Source organism: Peromyscus eremicus, chromosome 23, assembly GCF_949786415.1.
Source record: "Peromyscus eremicus chromosome 23, PerEre_H2_v1, whole genome shotgun sequence".
NCBI lineage: Eukaryota > Metazoa > Chordata > Mammalia > Rodentia > Cricetidae > Peromyscus > Peromyscus eremicus.
This window is the reverse complement of record NC_081438.1, coordinates 28,588,476-28,616,431: the sequence shown is the minus strand read 5'-3', so window position 1 is coordinate 28,616,431 and position 27,956 is coordinate 28,588,476. Positions and strand designations below refer to the sequence as shown.

Genomic DNA, 27,956 nt, shown 5'->3' with positions numbered 1-27,956 from the left:
ACACACACAGGCACACACACATACACACACACACACACACACACACACACACACACACAAACACACCAACACACAGGAAATGGAGTTTTGAGCTGCTATCTTTGGCCAGTAGGTGGAGGCAGATCCCTGAGACTGTCAGGCAAAGCACTTACTGAGCTCAAAAATAAGTAAGCATCAGGTTAGGCTGTGTACCCCAAAGGATGGACTTTCCAAAAATAAAGAGAACGGGCTCCTGGGAAGACCAGTAGTGATGAAGACCAGATGTTGGCAGGCACATTCAGTTTATAATCTAGTTCTGCCTGTCACCAGCAACCCCTAGGGTAGCAGGGTTACAAAGATGAGCAAGGCAACTTCTAGAGTTGGGGTGGTGGGTTGCTGGGCAAGAGCACCAGCTGCACAAATGTGAGGACCAGAGTTCAAATCCCCATCACCCATATAAAAAGCCAGGGTTGACACACACCTGCAACCCCAGTAATGTGGGGACCAGAGTTCAAATCCCCATCACCCATTTTAAAAGTCAGGTGTGGAGACACATACATTTGTAACCCCAGCAATGTGGGAACCAGAGACAGAAGAATCATTAGGATTTGTTGGCTTCTAGCCTAGCTGCAGGCTCACTGTGAGACCCTGTCTCAAAGGGATAATATGGAGAGTGACAGAACAAAACACCCAACATCCTCCGTCTACTGCATGCATGTATGGACACACACACACACACACACACACACACACCACACTTATATACATGTTGGTGTAAAGAGTTCCTTATAATACAATGAGATACCAATTGTGTAGCAGTCAGCTAATGCTGCAATAATGGTGTGTAACAAACATTCAGAGGTCTACACTAAAGAACCATTATTGCCTGCATGTTGGCAGGTGATCTGTGACTTTGGTAAGTTCGACTTGAGACTGAGTGGGATTGGATTCAGATCTGCTCTGTCCACCTCCTCATTCTCAGAAATGCTCTTCCAGGGAACCTGAGTTTTTCCTGAAAGATGGGGGAAGTGTAGGAATTCAGACTGTACCACGGGAGCTTATGTAAAGAATCTGCTGCCAGTTCTGATGATACATGTCTATGGCACCTGTACTCAGGAGGCTGAAGAAGGGACTGACTCAGCCTGGGCCACACAGGAAGATCCTACCTCAAAAAAATAAATTAAAAATGCTGTATGAGATTGGCCCATCCTTGTTCCATTGTGGACAGAGAGTAGCTCATGAGGCCACACCCCTCCCTGAGAAGGGAAGGACAGCATGGCCACTGGTAAATTGCCTATGTACCTTAAATGGCACCTGACCAGAGAGAGGGTTGAAAGAGGGCAATGCAGATGAATATCATCAAAATACCTCCTACACATGTGTTAATTCGTCAAAGATCAAAAGATCAAAATTTTTTTTTAGCTAAGCATGGGGATGTACACCTTTAATCCAAGCAGAGGCAGCTGGACCCTGTAAATTCAAGCCACCCTAGTCTGCACAGTGAGTTCCAGTCCATCCAGAGCTATGCAGTGAGACCCTGTGTATGTGTATGTATGTATGTATGTATGTATGTATGTATGTATGTATGTATGTATGTATGTGCATGTGTGTAGGCAGAAGTTTCTCTCCTAAATATCCTAATATTCCTAAATATCCAGCAGCTGCTTCCCAAATAATTGACTCAGAGGCTTAATATTATTTATAAATGTTCGGCCAGTAGCCCAAACCTATTACTAACTAGCTCTTATACCTAAACTAACCCATAATTCTTATCTATGTTTGGCCACATGGCTTAATATCTTTTCTCAATGTGGTCCTGTGGGCCGCAAGAATATATTACAGAGATTCAGTTGTGTATTAAAGCTATACTTTGACCAGACCAAGGGTCCTGTCAAGAGACAAAGCCATTTATTATGAATATTTGGTGATATCCAGCCTTTAATATTTCAGCTGTCTTCTGCTATGAAATCCTTGCGTGCCCAGACCAATTGGCAGACAATTCAGCTCCCCAAACCTGCTGAACCTACTAAGTTACTAACTCCCCTGCTGAGTTTAGGAGACAAGCTGGCAGGAGACGCCTAGCTTTGTTTCTTGTGTTAATGAAACTCAGACCATCCCCTTACCTTGAGGAGGCCTAGTGGCTCTCCAGAGCAACTGACTGAGAACAAAAGAGGTTTTTACATATCGAGGTGGGAAGTAAAATAACATTCCTAAAGAGGCAGAGAACCATGTGCCCAGAAAAAGAAAGGGCAGGCATTTTCTGCAGAAACAGACAGAACAGCATGGCGAGGGAGAAGAGAGGAAGACAGAGGTTCTGTAGAGGGTAAGCAGATCTCGGGTAGAGTTTTCTGAGTACCAGGAGTAGAGAGTAGCAGAGATGGAGAAAGGGGATACAAAGGACGAAGATGAGGCTGGAAGCACAGGAGTTTAGTCAATAGCAGGGCTATAAGCTAGGGAACTGGACGGAACTGAAGCTTTGGAAACAGGATTTCATCCCAGAGAAATAAAGTAGATGGATATAGAGCTTGGTATATCTAGACTTATTTCTGCCTTGAATGCCTGGTGGAGCTACAGCTTAATTGATAGAATTTTGTCTTAGAGGAATAAAGTTAACAGACATAAGAACATAGTGAACGTAGATTTTTTTTTTTCCCCTCAGATATCCCACACCGGATGCAGCTAAACCCTGGGATCCCTGGGACTCCATAGTGTGGCATTCCCATCTTGTTTCCTCTGCATCTGGCTGGTGACTCCTGACTCCACCCTTCTTCTTCTCAGAATTCTCCTAGTCTGATCACCCTGCCTTATACCTCCTGCCTGGCTATTGGCCAATTAGTCTTTTATTAAGTCAATTTTTGTGACAAATCTTTACAGTGTACAAGAGCATTATCCTACAGCATACACACATGCACACACACACACACACACACACACACACACACACACACACACACATATGAGTAGAAAGTGGGTGGGGATGCAGAGAAATTGGGACTTTTACATGTTGCTGGTGGGAACACACATGGTCACATGGTCACATGGTGTATTGGTTTCTTGTCTGATTGCTCTGACAAACACCTGGGAAATACAACTTGAGAAAGGCAGGGTTCATCTCAGCTCACAGTTTGAGGGTGCAATCACCACGGCAGGGAAAGCATGGTGGCAGGAGTGTGAGGCAGCAGGTCACACTGTGTTCCAGTACAGGAAGCAGAGAGCGATGCATGCTGGTGCTCAGCTCACTTTCTCCTTTGTATTCAGTCCAGGACCCCAGCCCATGGGATAGTATCACCTCCATTCCAATTAACCTATTCTAGAAACGTTGTCACAGACATCCCAGAGCCTTATCTTCTAGTCAAATCTAGATCTAATGAAGTCAACTATCCATAGTAACCATCCAGAGGCCCAGGAAAACCCGTAGTTTCTCAAATGTTAACAGTGTTCCTAGACAATCTAGGAACTCTCAGGAGAATGGAGACACAGTTCTACACAAAAACTTGTGTACGGTGTCTGGAGAGATGGCTCAGCACTTAAAAGCACTTGCTGCTCTTGCAGGAGACCCAAGTTTGGTTCCCAGCACCCTCATCTAGGTCCTCACAATCTCCTGTAACTTCAGCTTCCGTCAATCTGTCACCCTCTTCTGGCCACTTTGGGCATACATGTGCCCCATGCACACGCGCACACACACACACACACACACACACACACACACACACAGAAAGAGAGAGAGAAAGACAGAGACAGAGAGAGACAGAGAGACAGAGAGAGAGAGGGAGTGAGAGGGAGAGGAGAGGAGAGGTAAGGAGAGAGAGAAATCAATTTCAAAAAATGTGTGTGCAAATGTATGCAGCAGTAAAAGGCTTATTATACTTACTACCTATTGTTCACACTACTAATATGTCTATCACTTGGCAAATGGGATTAGTGAATATTCAGTCACAAAAAGTGATGCAGATCTGACAAGATAGCTCAGAGTGAAGGCACTTGCCACACAATTCTGATAACCTAAGTTCAAACCACAGAACCCACTGTGGAAGGTAAGAACTGACTCCTACTACATGTCCTCTGACCGCCACATACATGCTGTGTCATTCACATATCTGAACTCACAGACACACACTAATAATAACAGTCATTATTATTTTCTATTTTTATTAATGTAGCAACAAAGTACTAATACATGCTGCAACATAGATGAACCTTGTAAGTATTATACTGATATAAGCCAGGTAGTGTCATGGTTTAGCTCTGAAGTATCACCCATCAAAGGCTCATGAGATCCCTGATCAGGAAAGTTCAGAGTTGGAGGGCTTGAAAGGTGACTAGATTGTGAGGGTGCTGGTTTAATCAGTTAAGTAATCCTCAATTCACAGCTGAATGGGATGTTAGGTGGTGGCAGTTTTGCCTGGAGGAAGAGTTACCCTGGAAAATAGGAAGAGAGATCTCTCTCACTCACTCAATCTATCTCTCTCTCTCTCTCTCTCTCTCTCTCTCTCTCTCTCTCTCTCTCCTTTCCCCTACCACCACCACCACCACCACCACCACCACCACCACCACCACCACGATGCTCTGCTTCATCAAAAACCATGAGGCCAAGTGACCATGGACTGAGACCCTCGGAGACCATGAGCCAAAATAAATCTCTCACCTTCTTTAACTTGACTTTGCCCAGTGTTCTGTAGCAGCGGTGGAAAGCTACTGTGTTTAGAAAGGTCAAGTCTACACAGCAGTGATGGGGGAATGTCTTTCTGTACACTGTGAATATGTGTTGCTCTAATTGGTTGATAAATAAAAAGCTGATTGGCCAGTAGTCATGCAGGAAGTATAGGCAGGATAAACAGACAAGGAGAAGAAAGGCTGAGTGAGGAGACACCAGCCTGCCGTGCAGGGAGCATCATGTAATGGCACGCAGGTAAAGCCACGGAAAACATGGTGAGATATAGATTAACAGAAATGGGCTGAGTTTAATTGTAAGAGCTAGTCAATAGTTAGCCTGAGCTAATGGCTGAGCAATTTTAATCAATATAAGCCTCTGTGTGTTTACTTGGGTCCAAGCAGTTGCAGGACTGGCGGGTGAGAGAGATTTGTCCTCACTGCGGGCCAGGTGGTACACAGGAACACTTCAGCTACACAGCAGAGCAGAGGAGGGCTGTAGAGGGAGCTAGGCCACCAAGCCTGATGATCTGAGTTCAAAATACCACGATCCAATGGTGGAAGGAGAGAAGAAACTCCCACAAGTTGTTCTCTTACCTATACATGTGTGTCATGGCACACACACACACACACACACACACACACACACACACAGCCCACCAGTGCCAACTATTGATTTAAAGGCCTTCTTAAAGCCAACTACAAAGAGAAGATTGTTGGGACTAGAGGAGGGACTCATGTGGAGGAGCTGCCACAGACAATGGTGGCACGCCTGATCTATCCCCAGTTGCCAGGCAGCTGAATAAATCCCTCCCTGTGTCCAAACCCACATCTTCAGTTCTTATTTTTAAATTATTTTTATTTATTCATTTTTGGGGGTATGTATGTGTTCATGTGTGTGCATACAGGTATGATTAAACACACATATGTGAGGGCCAGGCAGAGGTCAATGTCAGCACCTTTTCCATCTTATTTTTTTTTTAAGTTTTATTTTATTTTGTGTGTATGAGTGTGTGCTTACATGTGTTCTACATCCATGCCTATTGCCCATGGAGGCCAGAAGAGAATGTCAGATCCTCTGGAACTGGAGTTACAGTTGTGAGCCACCTTGTGGGTGCTGGGAACTGAACCCAGGACCTCTGCAGCAGCAGTCAGTGCTTTTAACCGCTGGGCCATCTCTCCAGCCCCCCATCTTATCTTTTTCAATCACATTTTTATTTATATTGGTCATGGGAGACAATTTTCAGATATCTTAGGGAAAGGGTTTGGTTGTTTCTTTCTATCCCATGGGTCCTAGGGATTGAACTCAGGCCAACATTGGCATAAAGAGCTTTTACAGGCTGATCTGTCTTGTAGCCCCCCCCCACCTTATTTATTTATTTATTTATTTATTTATTTATTTATTTATTTATTTTGAGACAAGGTCTCTCACTGAGCCTGGAGCTCACCAGTTCAGCCAGACTGGCCCACCAATGAGCCAATGAGCCCTGGAGATCCTCCCGTGTCTCTTCCCCATCACTAGGCTCAGGCAGAGCTCTAGAAGGAAGCCTGCCCTGTTCATTTGCAGGCTTAGATGGAAAAGAGAGCTCTTGCAGGCCGCAAGAATATATTATAGAGACTCAGCTGTGTATTAAAGCTATACTTTGACCGGCCAAGGGTCTGTCAAAAGGCAAGCCATTTATTATGAATATTTTGTGCTATCCAGCCTTTAATATTTCAGCTGTCTCTTACTATGAAATTCTTGCACGCCCAAATATTTCTAGACCCACTGAACTAAGTTACTAACTCCTCCTCCCAGCCCCCCACTCCCCCTCCCCAGATGTATAGCTTGCTTCTTGTGCAAATGAAGCTCAGACCATCTCTTCACCTAGAGGTTTTACATATCAAGGCGGAAGGTAGGGTGGAGAACATTCCTTAGGAGGCAGAGAACCACATGGCCAGGGAGAGGAAGACAGGCATTTTCGGTAGAAACAGACAGAACAGCATGGCGAGAGAAAAGAGAGGAAGACAGAGATTCCGTAGAGGGTAAGCAGATCTCGGGTAGAGTTTTCTGAGCGCCAGGAGTAGAGAGTAGTGGAAATGGAGAATGAGGAAACTGAGGATGAAGATGAAGATGGAAGCATAGGAGTTTAGTCTTTAGCAGGACTATGGGCTAGGGAACTGGACAGAACTGAAGCTATGGAAACAGGATTTCATCCCAGAGAAATAAAGTAGACAGATAAAGAGCTTAGTATAGCCGGGCAGTGGTTGCGGCACACGCCTTTAATCCCAGTACTCGGGAGGCAGAGCCAGGCGGATCTCTGTGAGTTCGAGGCCAGCCTGGGCTACCAAGTGAGTTCCAGGAAAGGCACAAAGCTACACAGAGAAACCCTGTCTCGAAAAAACAAAAAAAAAACAAAAAACAAAAAAAAAAAAAAGCAAACAATCAAAAAGTTAGGAGAGAGGCTGAGAGATGGCTCAGCAGTTCAGAGCACTGCCTGCCCTCCTGGAGGACCTGGATTCCACTCCCAGCACCTACATGATGAGTCATAACTACCTATAATTGAAAAGCACGATTAAACATGAACGCATACAGTTTGCTACTGTCTGTTACCCTAACACTAACCTCAACCTAAATATCCCTAAGGCCATCTAAGCATGGCCTTTTCTATACTGACATGTACCTAGGCACTTTGTAAGTGGGTCCTCTGTGTGCCCTTGTGTGGGTATGAGGACATGGGCACAGTGCCTTTTTGTTCCTTCACCTCTGGTGACAGTGGTATGGGGTTTCTCAGGTATAGGGAATCTGTGATCATATACAAAAGATGACACACTAGGAAATCAACACCAGAATGATCTACAGGGAGGAGGTTTTGAACAGTGGGAAGACCCTAAGAGAAAATTACTTTTTTCCTGGAATGCATGTGGTATAGAGGTAATGGTTGGGAAACCTCTTCTGCCTTCTTGAAGTTGAGGGTCTGGCTGGAGCCAGGCTTCCCAGGTCAGTGTGTGGCATGGGCATATGGACACCACTGTGTCCCATTGTACACATGGAAAGGCAGGAGAGAAGATGGCAGCCCTGGTCAGCCCTAGAGAAAGCCTATGTGGAGGAAGTGCTGACTGGAGGGCCCCAGGAAGTGACCTCACTTCCTTAGTATTATTACAGATGGAACTCAGGCTCCTGGTTACCAGGTAACCAGCCATCAACAGCAGCCTCAACTGACTCACTTCTCTGGAGGCACTAGAAGAGCAAGGATGTTCTCTTGCTTCAGGTGTTGTGGTTGCTCACGCCGTCAAAAACCAAAGCTTCCTGGCTGGTTCCGACGTGTGCTGCGAAGTATTTGTGCACACCTCTGTCTATTTTCCTGTAGGAAAAATGAGGTAACACAGGCCAGCCTGCAGCCAGGAGACTTTTTGGTCCTCCTGATCCACTGCAGTTCCTGAATGAGTCTGTGTTCCTGTGAGAACACTGAGAAACGTCTTTTATGCTCGCTTTTCACTTCAGTGTGTGGTAATGGGTTGTTATTGTCTCTGAGATTTCACATTTAAACCCTCCTTCCTTCCTTGGTCTTTCCTCAGGATTACAGGATTCAGGAAGACGGCCCCATATTTGATCCACGGAGCCCAACCTATATGAAAGACGTTATCAATCATATACCAAAAGCCTTTAAGGATGGGGATTACCTATTTATAGGTATAATATTGACTATCTACCATAGGTTTGTGACCACCTGGGAGATGCTGGACTTAATTATGGACACGTGAGTGGCTACACACAAGTCAGGCTCTCAAGCCTCCTGTTTGGTTTTAGAATGTCTCTACCCTTCTCTGGGACTGTATGCTCTCACAGAACAAGTATTATTGTATCATTGGTCCTGGGCCTGGACCTTCAAGATGACATGGCCAGAGATAGGGGTAGGGGAGACAACACTAGATTGTCATTCACTTTTCCCAAGAAGTGTCAAACACTATCCTTTCTTATCCTTTGAACAGAGCCTTTTTCCCATTTGTATAAAAGCTTCTAGACACTATCTAGGTTTGATGGGACTAACAGAAGCAGATAAGGGTCCCTGGGGCCACCCAAGAAATCCTGTAACAACAACAACAACAACAAAAAAAAAAACCAAGAAGGAGAAGCTTAGGTTACCCATTGTGTGACAATCCTTGAGAGCTGTGACCAGAGGCTCTTTCCCAGACCCTAACCATGGAAGTCAGAACATTGCAAGGAGCCCTGAGGACCCTCATCCCCTTCCTGGCTTCTATTTCTCTACCTGATTCATGTAGCTCCTTCTAGATCCCTTGGTGGGTTGGGGACACATGGCCTTAGTGGTGACACCCTCATGAAATGCCACAGGTATGGACCTTTGCAGCCAGACTGTATGGAGGATCAGGAAAAAAGGAAGTGAGTTGGCTTGGGTGACGAGGGAGGTAAGAGCCCCTCTACACAGTGGGATGTCTGGGGTGGCTAGGGTTGAGGACTGAGCTGTTACCAGTCACCCTGCTCTTGGGATTCCCACTAGAGGGATGGTACCAGAGACTTCACGTGCAGGTGGAGAAAAACAGAAATAAATCTCCATTGATCTCCTTGGTCCTGAGAAGAACAGGGATTGACGGAAGCTAAAGGGCCCTAGGGGAAACCATCCCCACTACAGCCCAGCCCAGTCTGCCCAGTCCCTCCTCCAAGGGACAGAAAGTGTCTCGAGCCCTGTCCATACAGCTCTACACTCCTGACCACCATGCCCAGCAGCACATGGGCTGGGCAGCCTTTTCCTCATCTAAGGGACACTGCTGTGCTGGTGAAGTGAGGCCAGGCTTCTGACTCTACTTCCCTCCAACCTGGTCCTCCCTGCAGTGCCTTGTTATCCTTCCTATCAATATGGATGTCAAAACAACCCCAGGACTTCAGTGGGTCTCCAAACCTTGCCGTGGCCAAGAGGCTCGTGAAATATCTATGGCCCGATGAGCCTGCAAAAGACTTCACTCTCCAAGGGGAGGCGCTGGAGGAGCAGGACTGTAAAATGGGTGAGGAGGCCTGGGGTAGGTTCCTAGGAAGGCTGAGGTAATTTCGATGATGGGTTATACCAGGGAATTGTCCAGATATCCTGCCTGGAACCAGAGCTGGACACCTGTCGGGTGAGATGTCCTGTTGTGGGGAGAGGGGACTGGGGATTTTCTGACATGAACAGACCTTGTGTAACCAGCAAGGCCATCTCTGGGAAGCTCACCCCATCATGGAAACTTCTAGGGCACTTCCACTAATGGTTCATCTCTTTCTGCCTTAGATGATGGACTCCTCAGGGAAGTTAATACAGAGGCACCCATGCAGGATGCATTAGGGATGGTGGAGACTCTACATGTGGGACCAACTTCTGTGGCAGGGCCCCGGGAATTTCTGAAAACCCAAGATGACACAGACCTGGCCCTTGGGGAACCAACCGTGCCAGAAGCTGGACCAGTACCACTTCAAACTTCAGACCAGCCTCTGCCCACTGATGCACAGCCACCTCTAGAAGTGGCTGCAGATGTTCCAGATGCTGGGCGGCTCTTTCTAGTTTCTGTTGTGCAACTGGGTGCACCAGAGCCCTTTTTCCCTCTGCCTGATGTTGACATAGATTGAGATTGTTTATTACCTGCTGAGTTCCACCCAGGACCAGCTGTCCTTCCCGTCTTTAGAGAAAGTATCTCCTTTCGTTGTGTTTAAAACTTTTTATTGTTGTTTTCAAAGTTAATATTAATATTGCCTTTAATTATATTATTTTTCCTTGTTTTTTCAATATTAATATTTATTAATAAACATTAAGTATGCCTAGTTCTCTCATTGTTTTCATGTTAATATCACCTTTAATTTTGTTTATTTCTTTTTTATTAATGGTTTCATTGTTAATATTTCCTTTAATTTTCTTTAGTACTTTTTTCATTGTTTTCAATGTTAATATTGCCTTTCATTTTGTTTAATTCTTTTTATTATTCTTTTCACTGTCAATATCTCTTTAAATTTTGTCTAATTTTTTTTATTGTTGTTTTCATTTTTAGTATCTCCTTGAATTTTGTTTAACTTTTTTTAGGGCATGATCATTTATTTGTTACCCTTAAAGACTTATTTCTGACTGGACTCAGACTCACATGTAAAAGCTCTGAGAGGACAGCCTACGTCTCTTGGCGATCCTGTCCTGGCACTTTACTTGGGCGTCCTGTAACAGTAACGCCCACGTTACTGTCACCCATTCACCATGTCCGAGCGAGGGGCTGTGGATTAAAAAATAAGGGACAAGAGACAGCGGGTCATTTGCCTCAGCAGAATGCCAAATGCCAAATGCCGTTTATTGAAAGAGGGAGGAAACCTTAAATACAGGCTTACAGCACAATGGCGGATCCCTGGAGGGCAGAAGTTTGCTACTGAATGTTCTACATTCTTGCATCTAAGCTGTTAACGCCCAATATGCAGGATACACAAACAAGGAACTTCCCTAAAGCATTCAGGAGGGTGGATACCGGCAGGGAATTAGAATAGGGAGGACATCTGGTCAAGGTCAGCAAGCAGGCAACGGCTTTACTCAATATGGGAGAAGACCAGGGCCCTACAGGTCCCCCCTTTTTACTAAAAAATGAGCTTCTGACTTAGGTTGCGTGGGACGTCAGCAGGTCACCTTACCCGTCATGGAGACACCTGCCCAGGCCCCGCAAGTGCTCTGTCTTAGGTTGGTGAGCGCCCCCCAAGCATTACCCGTCTCTGAATACTCATTATCATACAGGCTCAACCACGTGAGCTGTAGAGTAAACTGTTGCCAAAGATCTCAAAGTGGCGCTGGGCTTGCAATCTGTGTGACCCAGAAAAGACCAACAGTAGTCCTAACCCACCCATAGCCAGGAGGCTAAAGGCGATTGAGCCATTCCCTTCTTAAACGAGCCTTACTGCAAATTGGAGTCCTTGTAAAGTGGTATCCCATAAACAAATGGAACTTGAGTTTAAATAATTTTTGCAACTTTCAAAGCCAATTTAAATGTATATAACTGTTGAATTAAATTTATCATGCCCAATAAAAGATTAACTAACTGTGGTAGCTACTTTTGCTGCCAGGATCTCCATTGTGCTAGCTGTAGAACCCAATTATGAAATAGCCATCCCAGAAATAGTAGCAGCAGTGGCCACCACCGCTATAACAGCAACAATGGCAACAGCGATGTCAGAGTCTTCTGGAGCATGTGAGCATCATCTGTGTCTAACTGTCACGGTCCACTGGCATGGACGCAGCTCCAGGAACACGAACCACCAAGGCCCATTTTTCTTCATCCCAGCACTACTTAGGCTGGCAGGTCTGCAAAAGAACAACTAAGAACCATAAAGAAAACAAAAACAAAAACAGCAAACAAGGAGCAGAACTAATGGTCTCATAAATGGCTACATTCAGGCTCACAAATTTTAAGGTGTCTACAAAAGAGGCTAGATGAATTTCAGGAGGCCAATAAATGTTGCACAGAGCCATTCCTGAAAAGTAGGTACTACACCAGCTTGAAGAGGGTTGCAAAATGTGAAAAGGCTTAGCTGGCATGCTACTGTTAACAAATGAAGGTCATTTACCTTCAGAGTTATTCTTAATCTCCAAGGTGTGACACATTCTCAACATTTTTTAAAAAAGTTACCATACATTACCTTCTGAAGAATCCAACCACGTGGCTACAGTTCCTAGGCTTACGTTAATGCTTGCCAAGGCTGGCCATATTGGGCTCTCAATCCCCATTGGCATCAGAAGGGGAGAGTTTTTTACGAAGGCCCAATAGGTCTCTGCCATGTCGGGATTTAGCAGCAGCCACAGGGCGCACACAGTGCTCAGGAACCCGAAGAGGAACTTCATTGTCCTGTGGAAAGACACAAACAGATCCCCGGGCCCACACCAACACCGGATCGGGTCCCCTCCAAGTGCCAGTAGAAAGGTCCTTCCATCGCACCAGAGGATGATTTGCAACAGGATCCCTCCAGTGCTTATCTGCAGCGGATACTCCAGCAGAATCCACCGATAAAAAATTTAAAATATATAAAACAAGGGAAAGAATAGAATGTGGAGAGGAGAGATGAGCCCCTAGCTCCCCCCTTTTTACTTTAGAAATATATGTTTTTAAGGTACGATGGCAGCGTTCTACTATAGCCTGTCCTTGAGGATTATAAGGAATACCAGTCTTATTAACAATAGAAAAGTCTTGGCAGAATTTTGAAAATCCCGTACTGCTGTAGGCGGGACCATTATCAGTCTTTATGCATTTTGGCACTCCCATGTAAGCAAAAGCATTAAGGCAATGATTCTTTACATCCTTAATCTTTTCCCCTGAATGAGCAGAAGCAAAAATTAGAGAAGAATATGTATCAATAGACACATGGACATATTGTAATTTTCCAAAGGAAGGTACATGTGTGACGTTCATCTGCCACACATGATTAGGTAAAAGTCCTCGGGGATTAACTCCCAAATGAGGAACAGGTAAAAATTCCACACAAATAGGACATGATTTAACTATCTGGAGGGCTTGTTCCCGGGTTATGCCTGTAGGATGACGAAGAGATCCAACATTAAGATGATAACGTTGATGCAACTGAGTAGCCTTATCAAAGGCAGAACAAACTAATGTGACAGCCACACGAGTAATGGCGTCAGCCCTCTGATTACCTTCACTTAGAGGTCCAGGCAATTGAGTGTGAGCTCTAATATGGCCCACATAAAAGTTATGTGAGCGGGACCATATAAGTCCTTGCACTTGCAATAAATATTCATGAATGGGAGAAATGGATGGTATGTAGGCTGTTGTCTCCAAAGGCATAATGGCATGTGTCACATATTGACTATCAGTATAAATATTTACACTCTCATCAGAAAACATCTGTAAAGCAAGCAACAGCGCCTGTACCTCTGCCATTTGGGCAGAAGTGCCCTGAACTTTCATTCTCTTCACTATGTTACCAGAAACTACCACAGCAAAACCATGTGAAGTGCCATCAGTAAATACCACACGGGCCTGAGGAATAGGAGTCATCTGTACTATCTTGGGAAATATAACAGGATGCAATTTAAAAAAAATGACACACATCATTGGAGGGGTAGTGAGTATCAAACCGACCCTGCATGGAGCATGTGAATATGGTCCAATCATTATCATTAGCTTGCAACCATGCTATTTGAGACTGGGTGTATGGGGTCACCACAATATCTGGCTCCTTACCGAAAGTTTGAACACTGATCTTGATTCCCTTAAATATAATCTGAGCAACAGCCTGTGGATAAGGAGTAATGGTTTTTGCTGGAGAAGCTGGGGAATGTACCCATAGAATAGGACCTGTTTGCCAAAACACTCCAGTAGGTGAATGAGTAAAACAAAATACCAAATACAATAAGGGAGAAGAAAGATCTATATACTGCACGTGAACCTGTTCCAGGGCCTCTTGCACTCGTTGTAGGGCTATACGTCCTTCAGCTGTTAATTTACGGGGAGATAAAGGGTCAGGGTTGCCCTTTAAGATGTCATACAAAGAGCGAAGCTGACCTGTTGGAATTTTTAAAGTGGACCGAAGCCATTGAATATCTCCCAGAAAGGTTTGGAAATCATTAAGCGTGCGTAGCTGATCCGTACGCAGAGTAATCTTTTGTGGACGTATGCCCATGCGTAGCAATTCATGACCTAAATAATGATAGGGATAAGATACCTGTACCTTTTCTGGGGCAATCTGTAAATTAGCCAGGCTAAGAACCTCTTGTAATTTAGAAAAGGCATCAAAAACAAGTTTTTTATCTTTAGCAGCCAATAAAATATCATCCATATGAGTCAATCACAATTAAATGCCAATGTTTAGGAATTGCCACAGGAACAGGCAAGCCAGGTTGTGTTGCTCCCATGAGAAGCATGGTTTTATTTACAGCTCTAAGATCCTGTAATAGCCGCCATTTTCCTGACTTCTTGTAGAGGCCAGTTGGGATCTCAGGATTCTTGTGAAATTATAGATATGCCCAGCACCAGAATCCAGTAATCTTTTAATCTCAATCCCATATAATTTTATTTTTAATTTAGGCTGTTTATCATTGATAACTGTTTGTCAAAACACCTTTTTCCTATACTTTCAAAGCCTCCAGTTCTACATATAGGTGCCATTTTGCAATTAAAATAGGAAAGCAATATTAATCGAGCAATTTTATCACCAGCTTCTATTTTCATGGTCCTTTTTACATATACCAATTATAAAAGCATTAAATACAGTCTCTACAGGATTAAGAGGTAACTTTAGGTAATACTTCTGAGTATTTTTATAAAATCTTAAAAAGAGGATCCTTTTTTATAGATTCCAAGTAACATTAATGTAAATTGCCAAATATTAACAATGTGGACCAAACAATTTACTTGTATTTTATTTACTGGAAAAATAATTTTGTAATCTCTTTATCAGTAAAAGATTATTATTTATGGGTTTATGTTAGCAACATTATTTAATAAGCGAACAACCCAATACATTTCAGGTGTTATATTTCTATAGAATTAAACCAAGAATTTCCAGAAAGCAACTTAAATTGCAGGGCCAAATTTTCAGTAATGATCAACAGACAAGAGCATACCTAATATATAGTTTAAAATTATGAATTCTGTTCCTTTAGTTTATCTACCATGAGAATCAAATATTCATCCAAACATTTATTAAGACAGTCAAAAGAACAGAACATCCTTTATTCAAACAGCATTGACTTAGCATTCTGTGTCCTGACCGAAACCATTTTTCACCAGAAGTTAGGCCCGTTTAAACTTTTAGGCGCTAGTCCCTCTCCCGGACTCTGCTGGCTTGGTCCATTCTGTTGGCCTTGTGGCTCCACCTCCTGCTTTGGCATACCTGCCCACCCACTGCTCCGGGCTATCTCACACACTGCTGCTGCAGCATGTGCCTTTGACCACAGCCATACTGGACATGCAACACACACACACACACACACACACACATTTCTGTTTAAACTTTTAGCGTTAGTCCCTTCCTGGGCCTCTGCTCACTTGGAGCGAGCTGAAGCTGTGGCTTAGCTTTGGCTCCGTCCAGTGCCCAGGCTCTAGTGCTGGTGCCCGCCCAGGCCGCGCTACATTGCAGCTCCACCTCCCACCGGCCTGTACCTGTCCGCCCGCCGCTCCGAGCTATCTTGAGCATGTCCACCACTGCCGCCGCTGGGCGCACGCCCCGCACACACAAACTCATGTTTAAACTTCCTACTCCCATGAAGGGACTACCTAATGAGTTATTCCCACCATAAGGGAAAAACAGAAAAACATTTCCCACGAAGGGATCCTAAATATTGAATTATTCCCACTCTGAGGGAGAAATAAAAAGCATTTGAACCAAAATAAGCAAACAGACAGCAGAACTTCTAACCTCTGGGCTCTCTTGCTATTCAGCCAGCAGCAATGAGGCCTACCTGCCGATTCTTAGTAATTCAGATGCTGCACTGCAGAAAGAGCTCAGAGTTTCAGCTATCCTGAAAATTCTACAATTGGAAAGAGCCTTTTCTTCCTCCATTACCACTGGGAAGGGGCTTTTCTCTTTTGTTCATCCTTCTTCTACAGGGCCCCAATCTTTAGGCCTAGTTTCAAAATTTTTCCCCTTTTTACCGGGAAAATCTTTTTTTCTTGATTAAGATTTTTTTTTTTTTCCCTTTTCTAACGGGAAATTTCCTTTCCTTCCCTTTTCTCTTTTGGGAAGATTTCCTTTTTTATTTAAAATCTTTAGCTGTCTTGCCCTTTCTTAACTTCGGTGCCTTCCTGCCTCAGCATTCCAATCAACTGACTGTGAGCTAGCTGCACCCATTTCAATTCACCCTCATCTTTTCTTTTTTCTTTAAATTGCTGGCCAGCCTTACCTTTCGGGTGTCCATCAGCTTGTTCCTTCTTTCTCGGATCTTGGTAACGTCTTGGTAGAATCTCGGTAGGGACCTCCATTTGTAATGGTAACGCCCGCGTTACTGTCACCCATTCACCATGTCCGAGCGAGGGGCTGTGGATTAAAAAATAAGGGACAAGAGACAGCGGGTCATTTGCCTCAGCAGAATGCCAAATGCCAAATGCCGTTTATTGAAAGAGGGAGGAAACCTTAAATACAGGCTTACAGCACAATGGCGGATCCCTGGAGGGCAGAAGTTTGCTACTGAATGTTCTACATTCTTGCATCTAAGCTGTTAACGCCCAATATGCAGGATACACAAACAAGGAACTTCCCTAAAGCATTCAGGAGGGTGGATACCGGCAGGGAATTAGAATAGGGAGGACATCTGGTCAAGGTCAGCAAGCAGGCAACGGCTTTACTCAATATGGGAGAAGACCAGGGCCCTACAGCATCCTTCATTCTCTTGCCAAAAGTTCATCACATTCTGCAGCCTTCTCCTTGTTTTCCTTTGTCTGTTGTTTCTTTAGAGCAGCAATATGACAGCCTTTGTGTTGCAGGACATGAGGAGTGACAGGATGCTGAATCTTGAGTGCTTTGGTCCTGGGCTTTTTCTTTGTTTAATGGCTTTCTGACCATGTATTTTTGGCGGACATCATCTTCCTTAAAGAGATTAAAAAGCTTTCAGATTCTGCTAGCTCTTTAAGGTCCCAAGTGACGAGGCACAGTAGTATCTGTCCATCCAGGAATATCCTCCTCTCCTTTTTTTTTTTTTTTTTTCTTCCAATAACCAAATTAGGAACACTGAAATTGGCTTCCATGATGCATCCTCAAACAGACTTGTGCTTCCTCTCTCCGTTCTCCTTGGTCTATAACAAGAATGGCCCTTACTCAACAGCAGGTGCACGCTGCCATGGGTCAAAATGCCTTGCTTCATGGGAAAACTTTTTCATTCCTGCCAATGATTCGGACCACATACCCCTTCCACTCTTCACCCAGAGCATCAGCAGCTACTTCTGTGGCCATGGGCTTCTCACAGAACATACGAAGCTTGTGTTCATCATCCACTTCAATGAGTTTCTGACAGCTGGTGGCAGGGAAGGAGACATTCAGCTTCATCTTGACACAGCCAACCGCCTAGGAGGTGCCACAAAAAAGAGCTGTTTAACTCCTTTTTATGGTGTTCTCAATGTGGGTTGTTATTTAGACTTTAATATTAATAAAAATTTGTTTACTCATGTTATGGTTCAAGGGCATCATGTCTATTCCCCATGTGCTACAATTTACTCATGTCTACCTGTGTATGGCAACTCTGAGACAAACATGTGGATCATGGAAGGAGAACCCTTGAAGGCCGTCTTAGAAGCAGGGAAAAGCAAGCAGCTCATGTGGCAGAAAAAGGGCAAATACCAACAATGGTGAGGAATATATGATTGTGAACTGGCAGTCTTCTGCTCAGCGGTCTCCCTAACACTTAGGGACATAGATTCTGAGTTCAGATAGAGTAGGGCTCAAGCTCAGAGGTCTTCACTTTCTCCATGGGCTTCTGCTCTGTCAAAATGGTCTGCAGGACCATGCAGAGAAAAATGATGTCAATTTAACTATAATGGTGCTCCCCATTCTCACCAACCCTGAGCCCAGAGCTGGCCGCATACTCAGAGATCTGCTTGCTTCTGCCTCTTAAAGGCCTGCGCCACCACTGCCCAGCCCCTTTTCTTTTCTTAATGTGAGTTTGGGTATTGAACTCATGCTTGCAAGGCAAACATTTCAGTAGCTGAGTTATCATGCCAGTCCATTTGCATTTTGTGTTATATTATTAATTCACATAGCTGCTTAATTAAAAACAAGATTTATACTCATTATCTCCCCCCCCCCCCCGTGTGTGTGTGTAGGTGTGGGTGTGTGTGTGGGTGTGTGTGTGTGTGAGAGAGAGAGAGAGAGAGAGAGAGAGAGAGAGAGAGAGAGAGAGAGCCTGTGGAATCCAAAAACCAGGAGTCAACATTTCACGAAGCTGGAGTTAGAGGCAGCTGTGAGCTACACTTTAATAAGTGCTGGGAACTGAACTTGGGTCCTCTGCAAGGGTTCTTAACTCTGACATTTGCACAGTTCAGTAGACTATTGTCCTTCCTTTCATAGACAAAGACACTGAGGCTTAGGCGGGAGACTGACTTGTTCTCAAATGCAAATGGCGTAAGCAATGGTTTTCTATTTCAAACCCCTGTGACTAAGAACTGAGAAGATGACAGGGTTGCAGCCATCTTTGAGAAGGGTCAGACTAGGAGCCAGCAGGCCCTGGGAACCCCACCAGGGATGTGCTGCCCCTCCACCCTTAGGCCCTGGGAACCCACCAGGGATGTCCTGCCCCGCCACCCTAAGCCCTGGGAACCCACCAGGGATGTCCTGCCACGCCACCCTAAGCCCTGGGAACCCACCAGGGATGTCCTGCCCCTCCACCCTAAGCCCTGGGAACCCCACCAGGGATGTGCTGCCCCTCCACCCTTAGGCCCTGGGAACCCACCAGGGATGTCTTGCTCCTAGACTCAGACAATTAAGAGCTACATAAAAAATGAGTTCCAGACATTTCCTGCCATCACCTAAAGGATATGATAGATTATATACCATAGCTGTTAGAGGGAGCAAGTTTCCTACAGATAAGAAATGGGATGTCTAATTGTCAGAGAAAATGGGTAAGAAAAAAGTAAGCACCAGTCCTGAGCTTGTAACTATACAGAGTTGGAATTCCCCCGATGCCCTCCCCTAACCATTTTAAAAACCCTGCCCCATTGCTACTCAGGGTCTCTCTGCTCAGCTGCTGCGTCAGATGGATGGAGAGACCCAGGTTTAAAATAAGAACTCTTTGCTTTTGCATTTGGATCGGTCTCTTGATGGTCTTTGGGGGACTCTGGGTACAACAGAAGGGCATTTCTTTCCTGGACCATTGAAAGCTGAGACTAGCCAGGGACTAGTCCATTGAAAATGATGTTATCTATCTATCTATCTATCTATCTATCTATCTATCTATCTATCTAATCTATCATGTACCTACCTATCATCTATTATCTATCTTTTCATCTTCTATCTATTATCAAGTATCTATCATCTATCTATCATAGATGATCTATCATCATCTATCAGTTTATAATCTAAATCTATCCTCTAGCTACATATTTATCAATTAAAGCTTTCTATCTTTGACATCTATCTATTATCTATCCTTCCCTCCTTTCTTCCGCCCACCACTCACCTATGGATCCATCTATTGTCTATTTCTCAATACTTTATTTCAGTATTAGGGGTTGAACCTAGAGCTTTACACATACTCAGTAAACACTCCATCATTGAGTGACATCCTCAGCCCGATTTTTACTTTAACTTTTTTTTTTTTTTGATAAATGGTCTCATTAATTTGTTCAGGCAAGCACTGAACTCACTCTGTAGCCCAGGCTAGACTTTAACTTGTGATTCTTCAGTTCAACCTCCTGAGGAGCCGGAATTATAAGCCTGCACTATGGAGTCTGGCTTTTTTTTTCTTTGTAAGGACTTCTCTCAAGGTGGTCAGACCCTCCACTTTTCCCGGTTATCTCCTCCCACAGGACCCATTTGTCACCTTGGAGAAGATTTTTGGAGAAAAAAAGACAACAGTTTCTACTCAGGGTGGAACTTGGCAGGGATCCTAGAATTGCTGTCACTAACTTTTCCAGGCAAGGCAACTCATAAACGTCTACATTTCTATGGCGCACAGTGGAGGCTACGTGGGGGAGGGAGGAAGAGCCAGTCTTTTTCCATTTACAGAGAAGAAGTAGTGCTGGGAGGTATGGCTGGAAGGAAAAACAAGGCCCAGAGGCCTTTGAGAAGAAACTTTTTTGCCTGGAGTCTCACTATGTAGCCCAGGTTGTCCTTGAACTCACAATCTGCGCTCCCATTATTCGGTGCCAAGGTTGCATAACTGTGCAGTGCTGGGGAAATGAACTCAGGTCCTCTTGCATGCACGGCAAGCATTTTGCCGCCTAAGCCATCTCCCCAGCCCAAGGCAGACGTTCTATAAACAGAGACAACTCTGATGGTCTCAGTGACTGAATATTTTCTGTAGGTAGAGTTTTAGCTCACATGAGTCTCGAGTATATATAAATTTATAAAATATATAAATATATAAAATATATAAATTTAAAAATCACATAGAAAGGTAATTTTGTGAGCGGGGGACCGTAACTTTTATATGCTCGAATGCCTGTGCAGCATACATGAAATCCTGCCTTCCACCCCCAGAACCACAGAAACCAGGTGTGGCATTGCATGGCTGTAATCCCAGAATTTGGGAGGTGGAGGGGGAAGGATCAGTAATTCAAGGTCATCCTTTGATACATAGTGAGTTTGAGGCCAGTTTGGGTTACACTGGATGCTGTATTTTAAAAAGGGGTAGAGGTGGGGTGTGGGTAGAAAGAAAGGAGAAGCCAGGTCAGGCAGGCTTGCAGAATCATGCTAGGGAGGAGAAGGAGGACGAGAAGGAAGGAGGGAAGAAGGGGAGGAGGAGGAGGAAGGAGGGGAGGAGGAGGGAGGGGAAGAACATGAGGAGAGAGAGAAGGAAGGAGGGGAGGAGGGGGAGGAGGAAGAGAAGAAAGGAGGAACTCATGCTTCCAGGAACTGTGACCAAATGAATTGTGCTAGAATTCAGAGACTACTGCCTCATACCTGTTGGGGTGGCTGAAGGGACTCTAGTCAGCCTGGTCCTGGCAAACATGGCCCTGGCCAGCCTTCTCCCCCATTCCCTCTGCCTTGCTAAAATCCCTTAGCTTGCATTCCTAAGGCTAGCCCCCAAGGTCCATTCCCTTATTTGGCCACTTCCTCCTCCTGAGGCTGACTATCAAGGTCTAGCTATCCAAGTATTGAAGTCCAGCAATCAGAAGCCCCCTTTGGTTCACTTCATTAACATGCCCAATTAAAAGTAAACACTTCATCCTAACATGGGATTTTCACCTTTACCTTTATTTATTTTAAGATTTATTTATTATGTATACAGTGTTCTGTCTGCACATATCCCTGCAGGCCAGAAGAGGGCACCAGATCTCATTACAGATGGTTGTGAGCCACCATGTGGTTGCTGGGAATTGAACTCAGGACCTTTGGAAGAACAAGCAGTGCTCTTAACGTCTGAGCCATCTCTCCAGCCCTCACCCTTACCTTTATAAACCGCCACTTTCCTATGGGCCACCTCTGTCTCCCCTCTATCCAGAGGCAGGCAGTCCTTTGTCCTCTGGGACAAATCCCCCTCCCCATTTCCCGTGTCCCCTTCCCCTTCTCCCTTGTCCTCCATCTCCTGTCTTTGTCTCTTATTCCCTGCCCTCTGTCCCTCTGGGGCAAATAAATCTCCTTTGTGCTGAGAACTTGGTATTGGCGGTCCCGAGTGGATACTTTTCCTTTCAGTGGCAACTATTGAAACTACCCCTACCTCAAAAAGGGGGTGTAGACAAGGATGTGGAGAAATTAGAATTCTTGTGTCTTGCTGGTGAAGACCCCTTGGAAAGCAATATGGTGCTAACCTTTAAACATTTAAAAACAGAATTGCCATATGAGACACAAATTCCATTTCTGGGCATAAATGCTAGAAAACTGAAAGCAAGGATGTGAAAAGATATTTGTACACCCCTGTTCACAGCAGCAGAATCATCATAGGCAAAAGATGGAACTGCCCCAGGGTACCGGTTGGTCTTTGTCAACATGTCACAAACCAGACTCACCAGGGACGAGGAACCTCAATGGAGGAATCATCTTCATCAGACTGGCCTGTGGGAGCATTCTCTTGATTGGTAATCGGTATGGAGGGGCCCAGTCCACTGTGGGCACTGCCATCCCTGGGCAAGTGGCCCTGGGTTGTGTAAGGAAGGTAGCTAAGTAACCTAGAGGAATCAAGACAGTAAGTAGCTCTCCTCCATGGTTCCTGTTTGAGTTCCTGCCCTGACTTCCCTCAAGGGTGGGCTGTCCTTGGGCTGTGTGAGCCAAAAACCCCCGTTTCTCCTCAAGTTGCCGGTCAGTGTTTTGGCACACCAACAAATTAGGACACCAAGTGAAGTGTCCACCACCTGACAGATGACTAAACAGAATGTGACACACGTGCACTCGGCCGTTAGAAAGGAAGGGCACGGGGCTGGGGAGATGGCCAGTGGTTAAAGCACTCACTGGTAGAAATCTGCGTTTGGTTCCTAGTATCATACTGGGTGGCTCACAACGGCCTTAAACTCCAGGTCCTGGGCATCTGACATTCTCTTCTGGACTCTTTGAATATCTGCATTCATATGCGCATGCGCATACATACATACATACATACACACACACACACACACACACACACACACACACACACTTAAAAATGAAATAAAAAAAATTTAAAGGAAGGACATTCTGATACATCACACAACGTAGTTCAAGTTTGAGGACAACTGTGCCAAATGAAATAAGCCACTCACAAGAGGACAAAGACTGTTTGATTCCATTTATCTATGTACATAGAGTAGAGCATGCAGGGAGAGAACATCGAGAGAGTGAAGAATGTAATGTTAACAGTTAATAGTTAATCGTCATAGTCAAGACAGTGGCCTTTTCTAGGAGGGAATTCATGCTAAGTAAAGACTCAGATGTGACTTCCGACCTGGCAACTCAGTCTTGATCATTGAAAAGCAATTAACAGTAGACAGTAGTGCTCATGATCTGTAGTTATTGAAATGCAGGACTCATTCTAGAGATCAAGATTTGGACATGAGGAAGCTATGCCCAGAGATTCTTTGTTTAAGATTCCTGTTCTTTCCAAAAGGGCAGCTGTCAGTCACATGTATATGCTGAGCCCTTAAAATGTGGAATCTGAATTGAGGTGTGTGTGTGCGCGTGTGTGCGTGTGTGCGTGTGTGCGTGTGTGTGTGTGTGTGTGTGTGTGTGTGTGTGTGTGTGTGTTTGAGGTATTGGGGATGGAACCCAGGAACTGGACCTCACATATGCTAGCAGGTACTCTACCACTGAGCCCACCCCAGCCCCTCACTGGGGGATTCTAGGCAGGTGATCTACCACTGAGCCACACCCCAGCCCCTCACTGGGGGATTCTAGGCAGGTGCTCTACCACTGAGACATGCCCTCCAGTCCCAGAACTGATTCCTACCAAAGAATATTAAAGAGGATTTTAAAATCTTATTATTTTGGCAAGTAGATACAGATCCTTGTCTGGCAGTAGTCAGACATTGTTCATTAATGGGGAAGAATCAATGAAAAGCTCCCATGAACTACAGCAACAACCCATATCAGTGTTATATAGGTTTGATCTTTTCTTTTCTTTCTTTTTTTGGTGGGAGGGTGGCTTTGAGACAGAGGAGTTTCACTATATAGCTCTGGCTGTCCTGGAACTCACTCTGGAGACCAGGCTGGTCTTGAACTCACAGAGATCCACCTGCCGCTGTCTCCTGAGTGCTGGGATTAAAAGCGTGTGTCACCACTGTCTGGCAGATTTGATCTTTTCTGTTGTTTTTTAAATAATTTTTAAATAAATTTTCACTATGTAGGCCAGGGTAGCTTGGAATTCAGTATGTAGCTTAAGCTGGTCATCAGTTTATAATCTTCCTCCTTCAGCCTCCTTAGGTCTAGAGTTACAGATGTGTACATCTGCATTAGTATTGCATTAAGAATAGAGAGACTTCCTCTTTGAGTCGTGTAGACTAAGAGCAAGCCCAAATTTGAATTCTCTACTTTTATCTCTGTGCCTTCCATCTGTCTGTGGCCTGTTTGTTGTGTGTGTCTGAAGTCTGTCCCTAACGAAGAGCTTTGCTACACAGCATGAGAAAGCATGAGGGATTCCTTTCTCTAGAAGTCTTTAACAACGTTCTACAAGGTAAGAAGTTACTGTATGGATCCCACCTGGCCCAGAATAGCAAGGAAACTACAAACAGTTGTTATCAGTCTTTATACCCACACGTTGCTTTGAACATTTATGGGGTATTTATTTTGTTTAAGGTTGCTTTCAGCAAACGATTACAACCTGCACCCCCATCATTCTGGGTCAGGGACATGGGAGAGTACGTAATTTAAGATTGAAGCTATGCCTTTAGCTTAGGTTGTAAATGCTGATTACGTGGGAATTGCAAGGCATGGTGAGGTCGGTTACATTGTTCTTTTAAAGGCAAGTTAAACAGGCTGAGTACATAGTAAGGCAGCAGGGTAGGTACATAGTTTTGAATGATTCCCAGGCACGTTATTAACTTGGTTGCAAGGTCCAGCAAAAGTTCAGTTTCTGAAGGCAAGAAGGATTTTCAGAAAAAGACATTTCCACATACTTCATGCCTGGTTAATACATTTGAGTTTAATCTCATTCCAACAGACAAGCAATGTGTCCCACACAGGCTCTCCCAAGTCTCATCTATTCATTATGAGTTGTTGAGCATGGGAAGACGTTGCTCCAAAAGTGTGAAGTGCTAGACATGATGGGTAAATGCTGAAGATCTGTTGTACAGCATTGTGAATGTAGTTCATAGTCATGTCTTGAGTACTTGTATTGATGACTGACCACCCATGGTCTCAGGAGGTGGGAGGAAGAGGTGGTAAGGATCTCAAGTTCAAGGTCTTCCTTGGTTATATTGTGGGTCAGAGGCCAGCCTGGGCTCTATGAGACCCTGTCTCAAAAACAATCCCCACCCCATCAAAAAAACCACCTAAAAACCAACAGTAAACAACCCCCAAAACAAGACCAGAAAAGTCACCTTCAACAAAAATCTGAAAAACAACAAAGCAAAACCGAACCCAAATCATACCAAAACAAGAACAAAAAGAAAAAAAGAAAGAAAAGAAAAAGGAGAAAATTGCTGAGGAAGCCTGCCTCCCTATCTCCTTTCTCCCTTTTGTCCTTTACTTTTTCTGACCTCCTAAAATCTAGGACCTAGGTCAGTGGTACTCTACCTTCCTAATGCTGAGACCTTTTAATACACAGTTCCTCATGTGATGCAGCTGTCTTTGAGTCATTTCTGTTCCAGTAAGTAACCTCTCACCCCATATTCTTTTTTTTTTGTTTTGTTTTGTTTTGTTTTGTTTTTCGAGACAGGGTTTCTCTGTGTAGCTTTGCGCCTTTCCTGGAACTCACTCTGTAGCCCAGGCTGGCCTCGAACTCACAGAGATCCGCCTGGCTCTGCCTCCCGAGTGCTGGGATTAAAGGCGTGCACCACCACCGCCCGGCCACCCCATATTGTTGTTAGCAACCCCAATACAACTCATCGGTTCACCAGGTTGGACTTTGGTAGTATCCGTACTTTGGTGTGTTGTGGGTTCCCTGTCCCTCCAGGAAAAGTTTTGTCACCCAAGACCACACTCATGCTCACCCAATCAACCCTAGTTAAATTTAGCGAGTCATAAATTAAAAGAAACACTTGCTGAAAGAAAGAACGAAAAAGAAAAGAAATCGTTGAGAGACATTTTAAACGTTTACTTCACAGGCTGCTAGAAACCTATTTTTAGGACCCCACAGCAGGATCCATATTGCCACCTAGTGGCAATAATCTGAAACTGCAACAGAATCTACCTCTAAGTCTTTCCTGAAGCAGGCTTGAAGAGGTGTCTGAGGAGGCTGCCTGGAGGTATCCGTTATTAGAGAGCATCCAGAGGTACAAGGACTGGTTTCCCAATGGAATGTACTAGTTACTTTCTCGTTGTTGTGAAAATGCCTGGCAAAAGAAACTTCAGGAAGAAGGGTTGGTTTTGGTTCAGTTTGTAAGGTGTAGTTTATCGTGGTGGGAAGGCATGGCAGCCGGAGCTTGAAGCAGCTGGTCATCTTGCATCCACAATCAAGAAGCAGAGGGTGGGGAAGGGGCAGGGAGAGGGGGAGAAGGAGAGGGAGAGGGGAAGGGGGGCGGTGCTCAGCTTACTTTGTCTGTTTTGTTCAGTCTGGTGTTGCCCACATTTAGGGTGATCCTTTCCACCTCAGCTAACCTAATGTGGATGATCTTTCACAGAGGAGTCCAGAGTCTCTTAAGGGACTTTTAGATCCTGTCAAGTTGACAATCGATATTAACCATCCCATCACGGGGAACATGGGGGAAAGGACAGTACAACTTTTCCTTGTTTCCTGGTTCCATTTCCTTGGAATCCCTTTTCCTATCCTGTCACTATAAGACAGTGTCTATACTTAGTAACTCAGTGTTCCATTTTCACTTCCTTGGAAGATTCTCTCCTCCTTCTGGTGCCTTTCTAGGTACCTAACCTCTGTGATTATTCAGATTGTAACACACATGACAAAAGCTTAAAATAGGGACATACTGATAGAATTTCTAGCCATGCCCCATGACCTCGCATGTGTTGGCAAGATGCTTAGTCACTTCCTGGGCCGTACCTATGTAATCTGTGTGCTGTGCGGTCATGTAATTTGTGTGCAGTGTGATCACGTAATCTATGCACATGCATGGTGTAGTGTAGGCCCATATGTGCATGCGTTGGAGGAGTCCATGAAAGGCGGATCCCATTACCCTCTCTTCCCTCTCCCACACATGTCTTTCAAACAGGCCTGTCCCTCCCTTCTCCTAATAAACTCTTATAGTGGGTTTTGTTGTGCCCCATGACTTTTTCTCACAGGGTAAACAGCACCGCATAAAACGAACACATACATTCATAGAATACAGTGTGTAGCAAGCCCACAGCCAACATCAATCTAAACTGAGAGAATCTCAAAGAATTTCCTCTAAAATCAGAAATAAAACCCAGTGTCTACTGAAAGATAAACAGTACTGTTTGGTGGCGCTGGTTACTGGTGGAAAAGTCAGGAGCCACGGCCATGATTACTAGAGTTACAGAGAGCTTTATTAGAAGGGAAAGGTGAGGGAGAGAGGGGAGCTAGGTCTGGGGCGGGGGGGGGGGGAGATGGCGGGAGCAGAGCAGAGAGCAGGGAGCAGAGAGGGAACACAGAGTAGAGAGCAGAGAGAGAAGGCACAGACTGCGTGACCATGGCAGGTTTAACTTGAGGCCCAGTCCATGAGAGGGAGTGGGTGCCCTATACTATCTGATGGCCAGGAACTGGAGACTGGATAGTCCAGAGACCTAGGGTGGAATCAAACACTACAGGCAAAAAACAAACCAACAAAACACAGTGAAATGATTCCTAATGATATTCTGCAATACTCACAGATCAGTGCTTTGTCCAGTTATCATCAGAGAGGCTTCCTCTGGCAGCAGATGGGAGCAAGTGCAGAGACCCACGGCCAGACGTTATGCAGAAAGAAAGTTTCAAGTGGAGGTAAACATCCAAATATTATTTTATCCACCTTATCCTCTCATATGAACTATGCCTTCTGCAGTTGTGAATACAAAAAAACTCTGACCTCCCAATTTAATATTTTTATACTACATTTCATTGTTTCATTTCTTCATATGAGCAGCTCCAGATTCAGGGTTTTTATCAAGGCCAGGTAAATTTACTCTATATTCTAGATAAGAAAATTTTGTG

General features: G+C 44.6%; 1 protein-coding gene and 1 pseudogene across 2 annotated transcripts; one reads left to right on the top strand and one right to left on the bottom strand.

Moving 5' to 3' along the window:
- The first annotated feature begins 7,819 nt into the window (after window positions 1-7,819).
- Window positions 7,820-10,420, top strand: LOC131898348 (uncharacterized). Of its 2 annotated transcripts, none has more exons than XM_059249479.1 (5): window positions 7,820-7,989; window positions 8,188-8,369; window positions 8,963-9,010; window positions 9,461-9,645; window positions 9,891-10,420. In XM_059249479.1, exons 1-5 carry the CDS (start codon window positions 7,864-7,866, stop codon window positions 10,223-10,225), a joined length of 876 nt encoding a protein of 291 aa, XP_059105462.1. In that variant the 5' UTR covers window positions 7,820-7,863; the 3' UTR covers window positions 10,226-10,420. The 2 variants fall into 2 exon arrangements, with proteins under 2 accessions (XP_059105462.1, XP_059105463.1); XM_059249480.1 differs by having other exon boundaries at window positions 7,826-7,989; window positions 9,461-9,630.
- A 6,539-nt stretch (window positions 10,421-16,959) lies between these two features.
- On the bottom strand, window positions 16,960-26,128 carry LOC131898199 (small ribosomal subunit protein eS6-like; annotated as a pseudogene).
- Window positions 26,129-27,956: the final 1,828 nt, after the last annotated feature.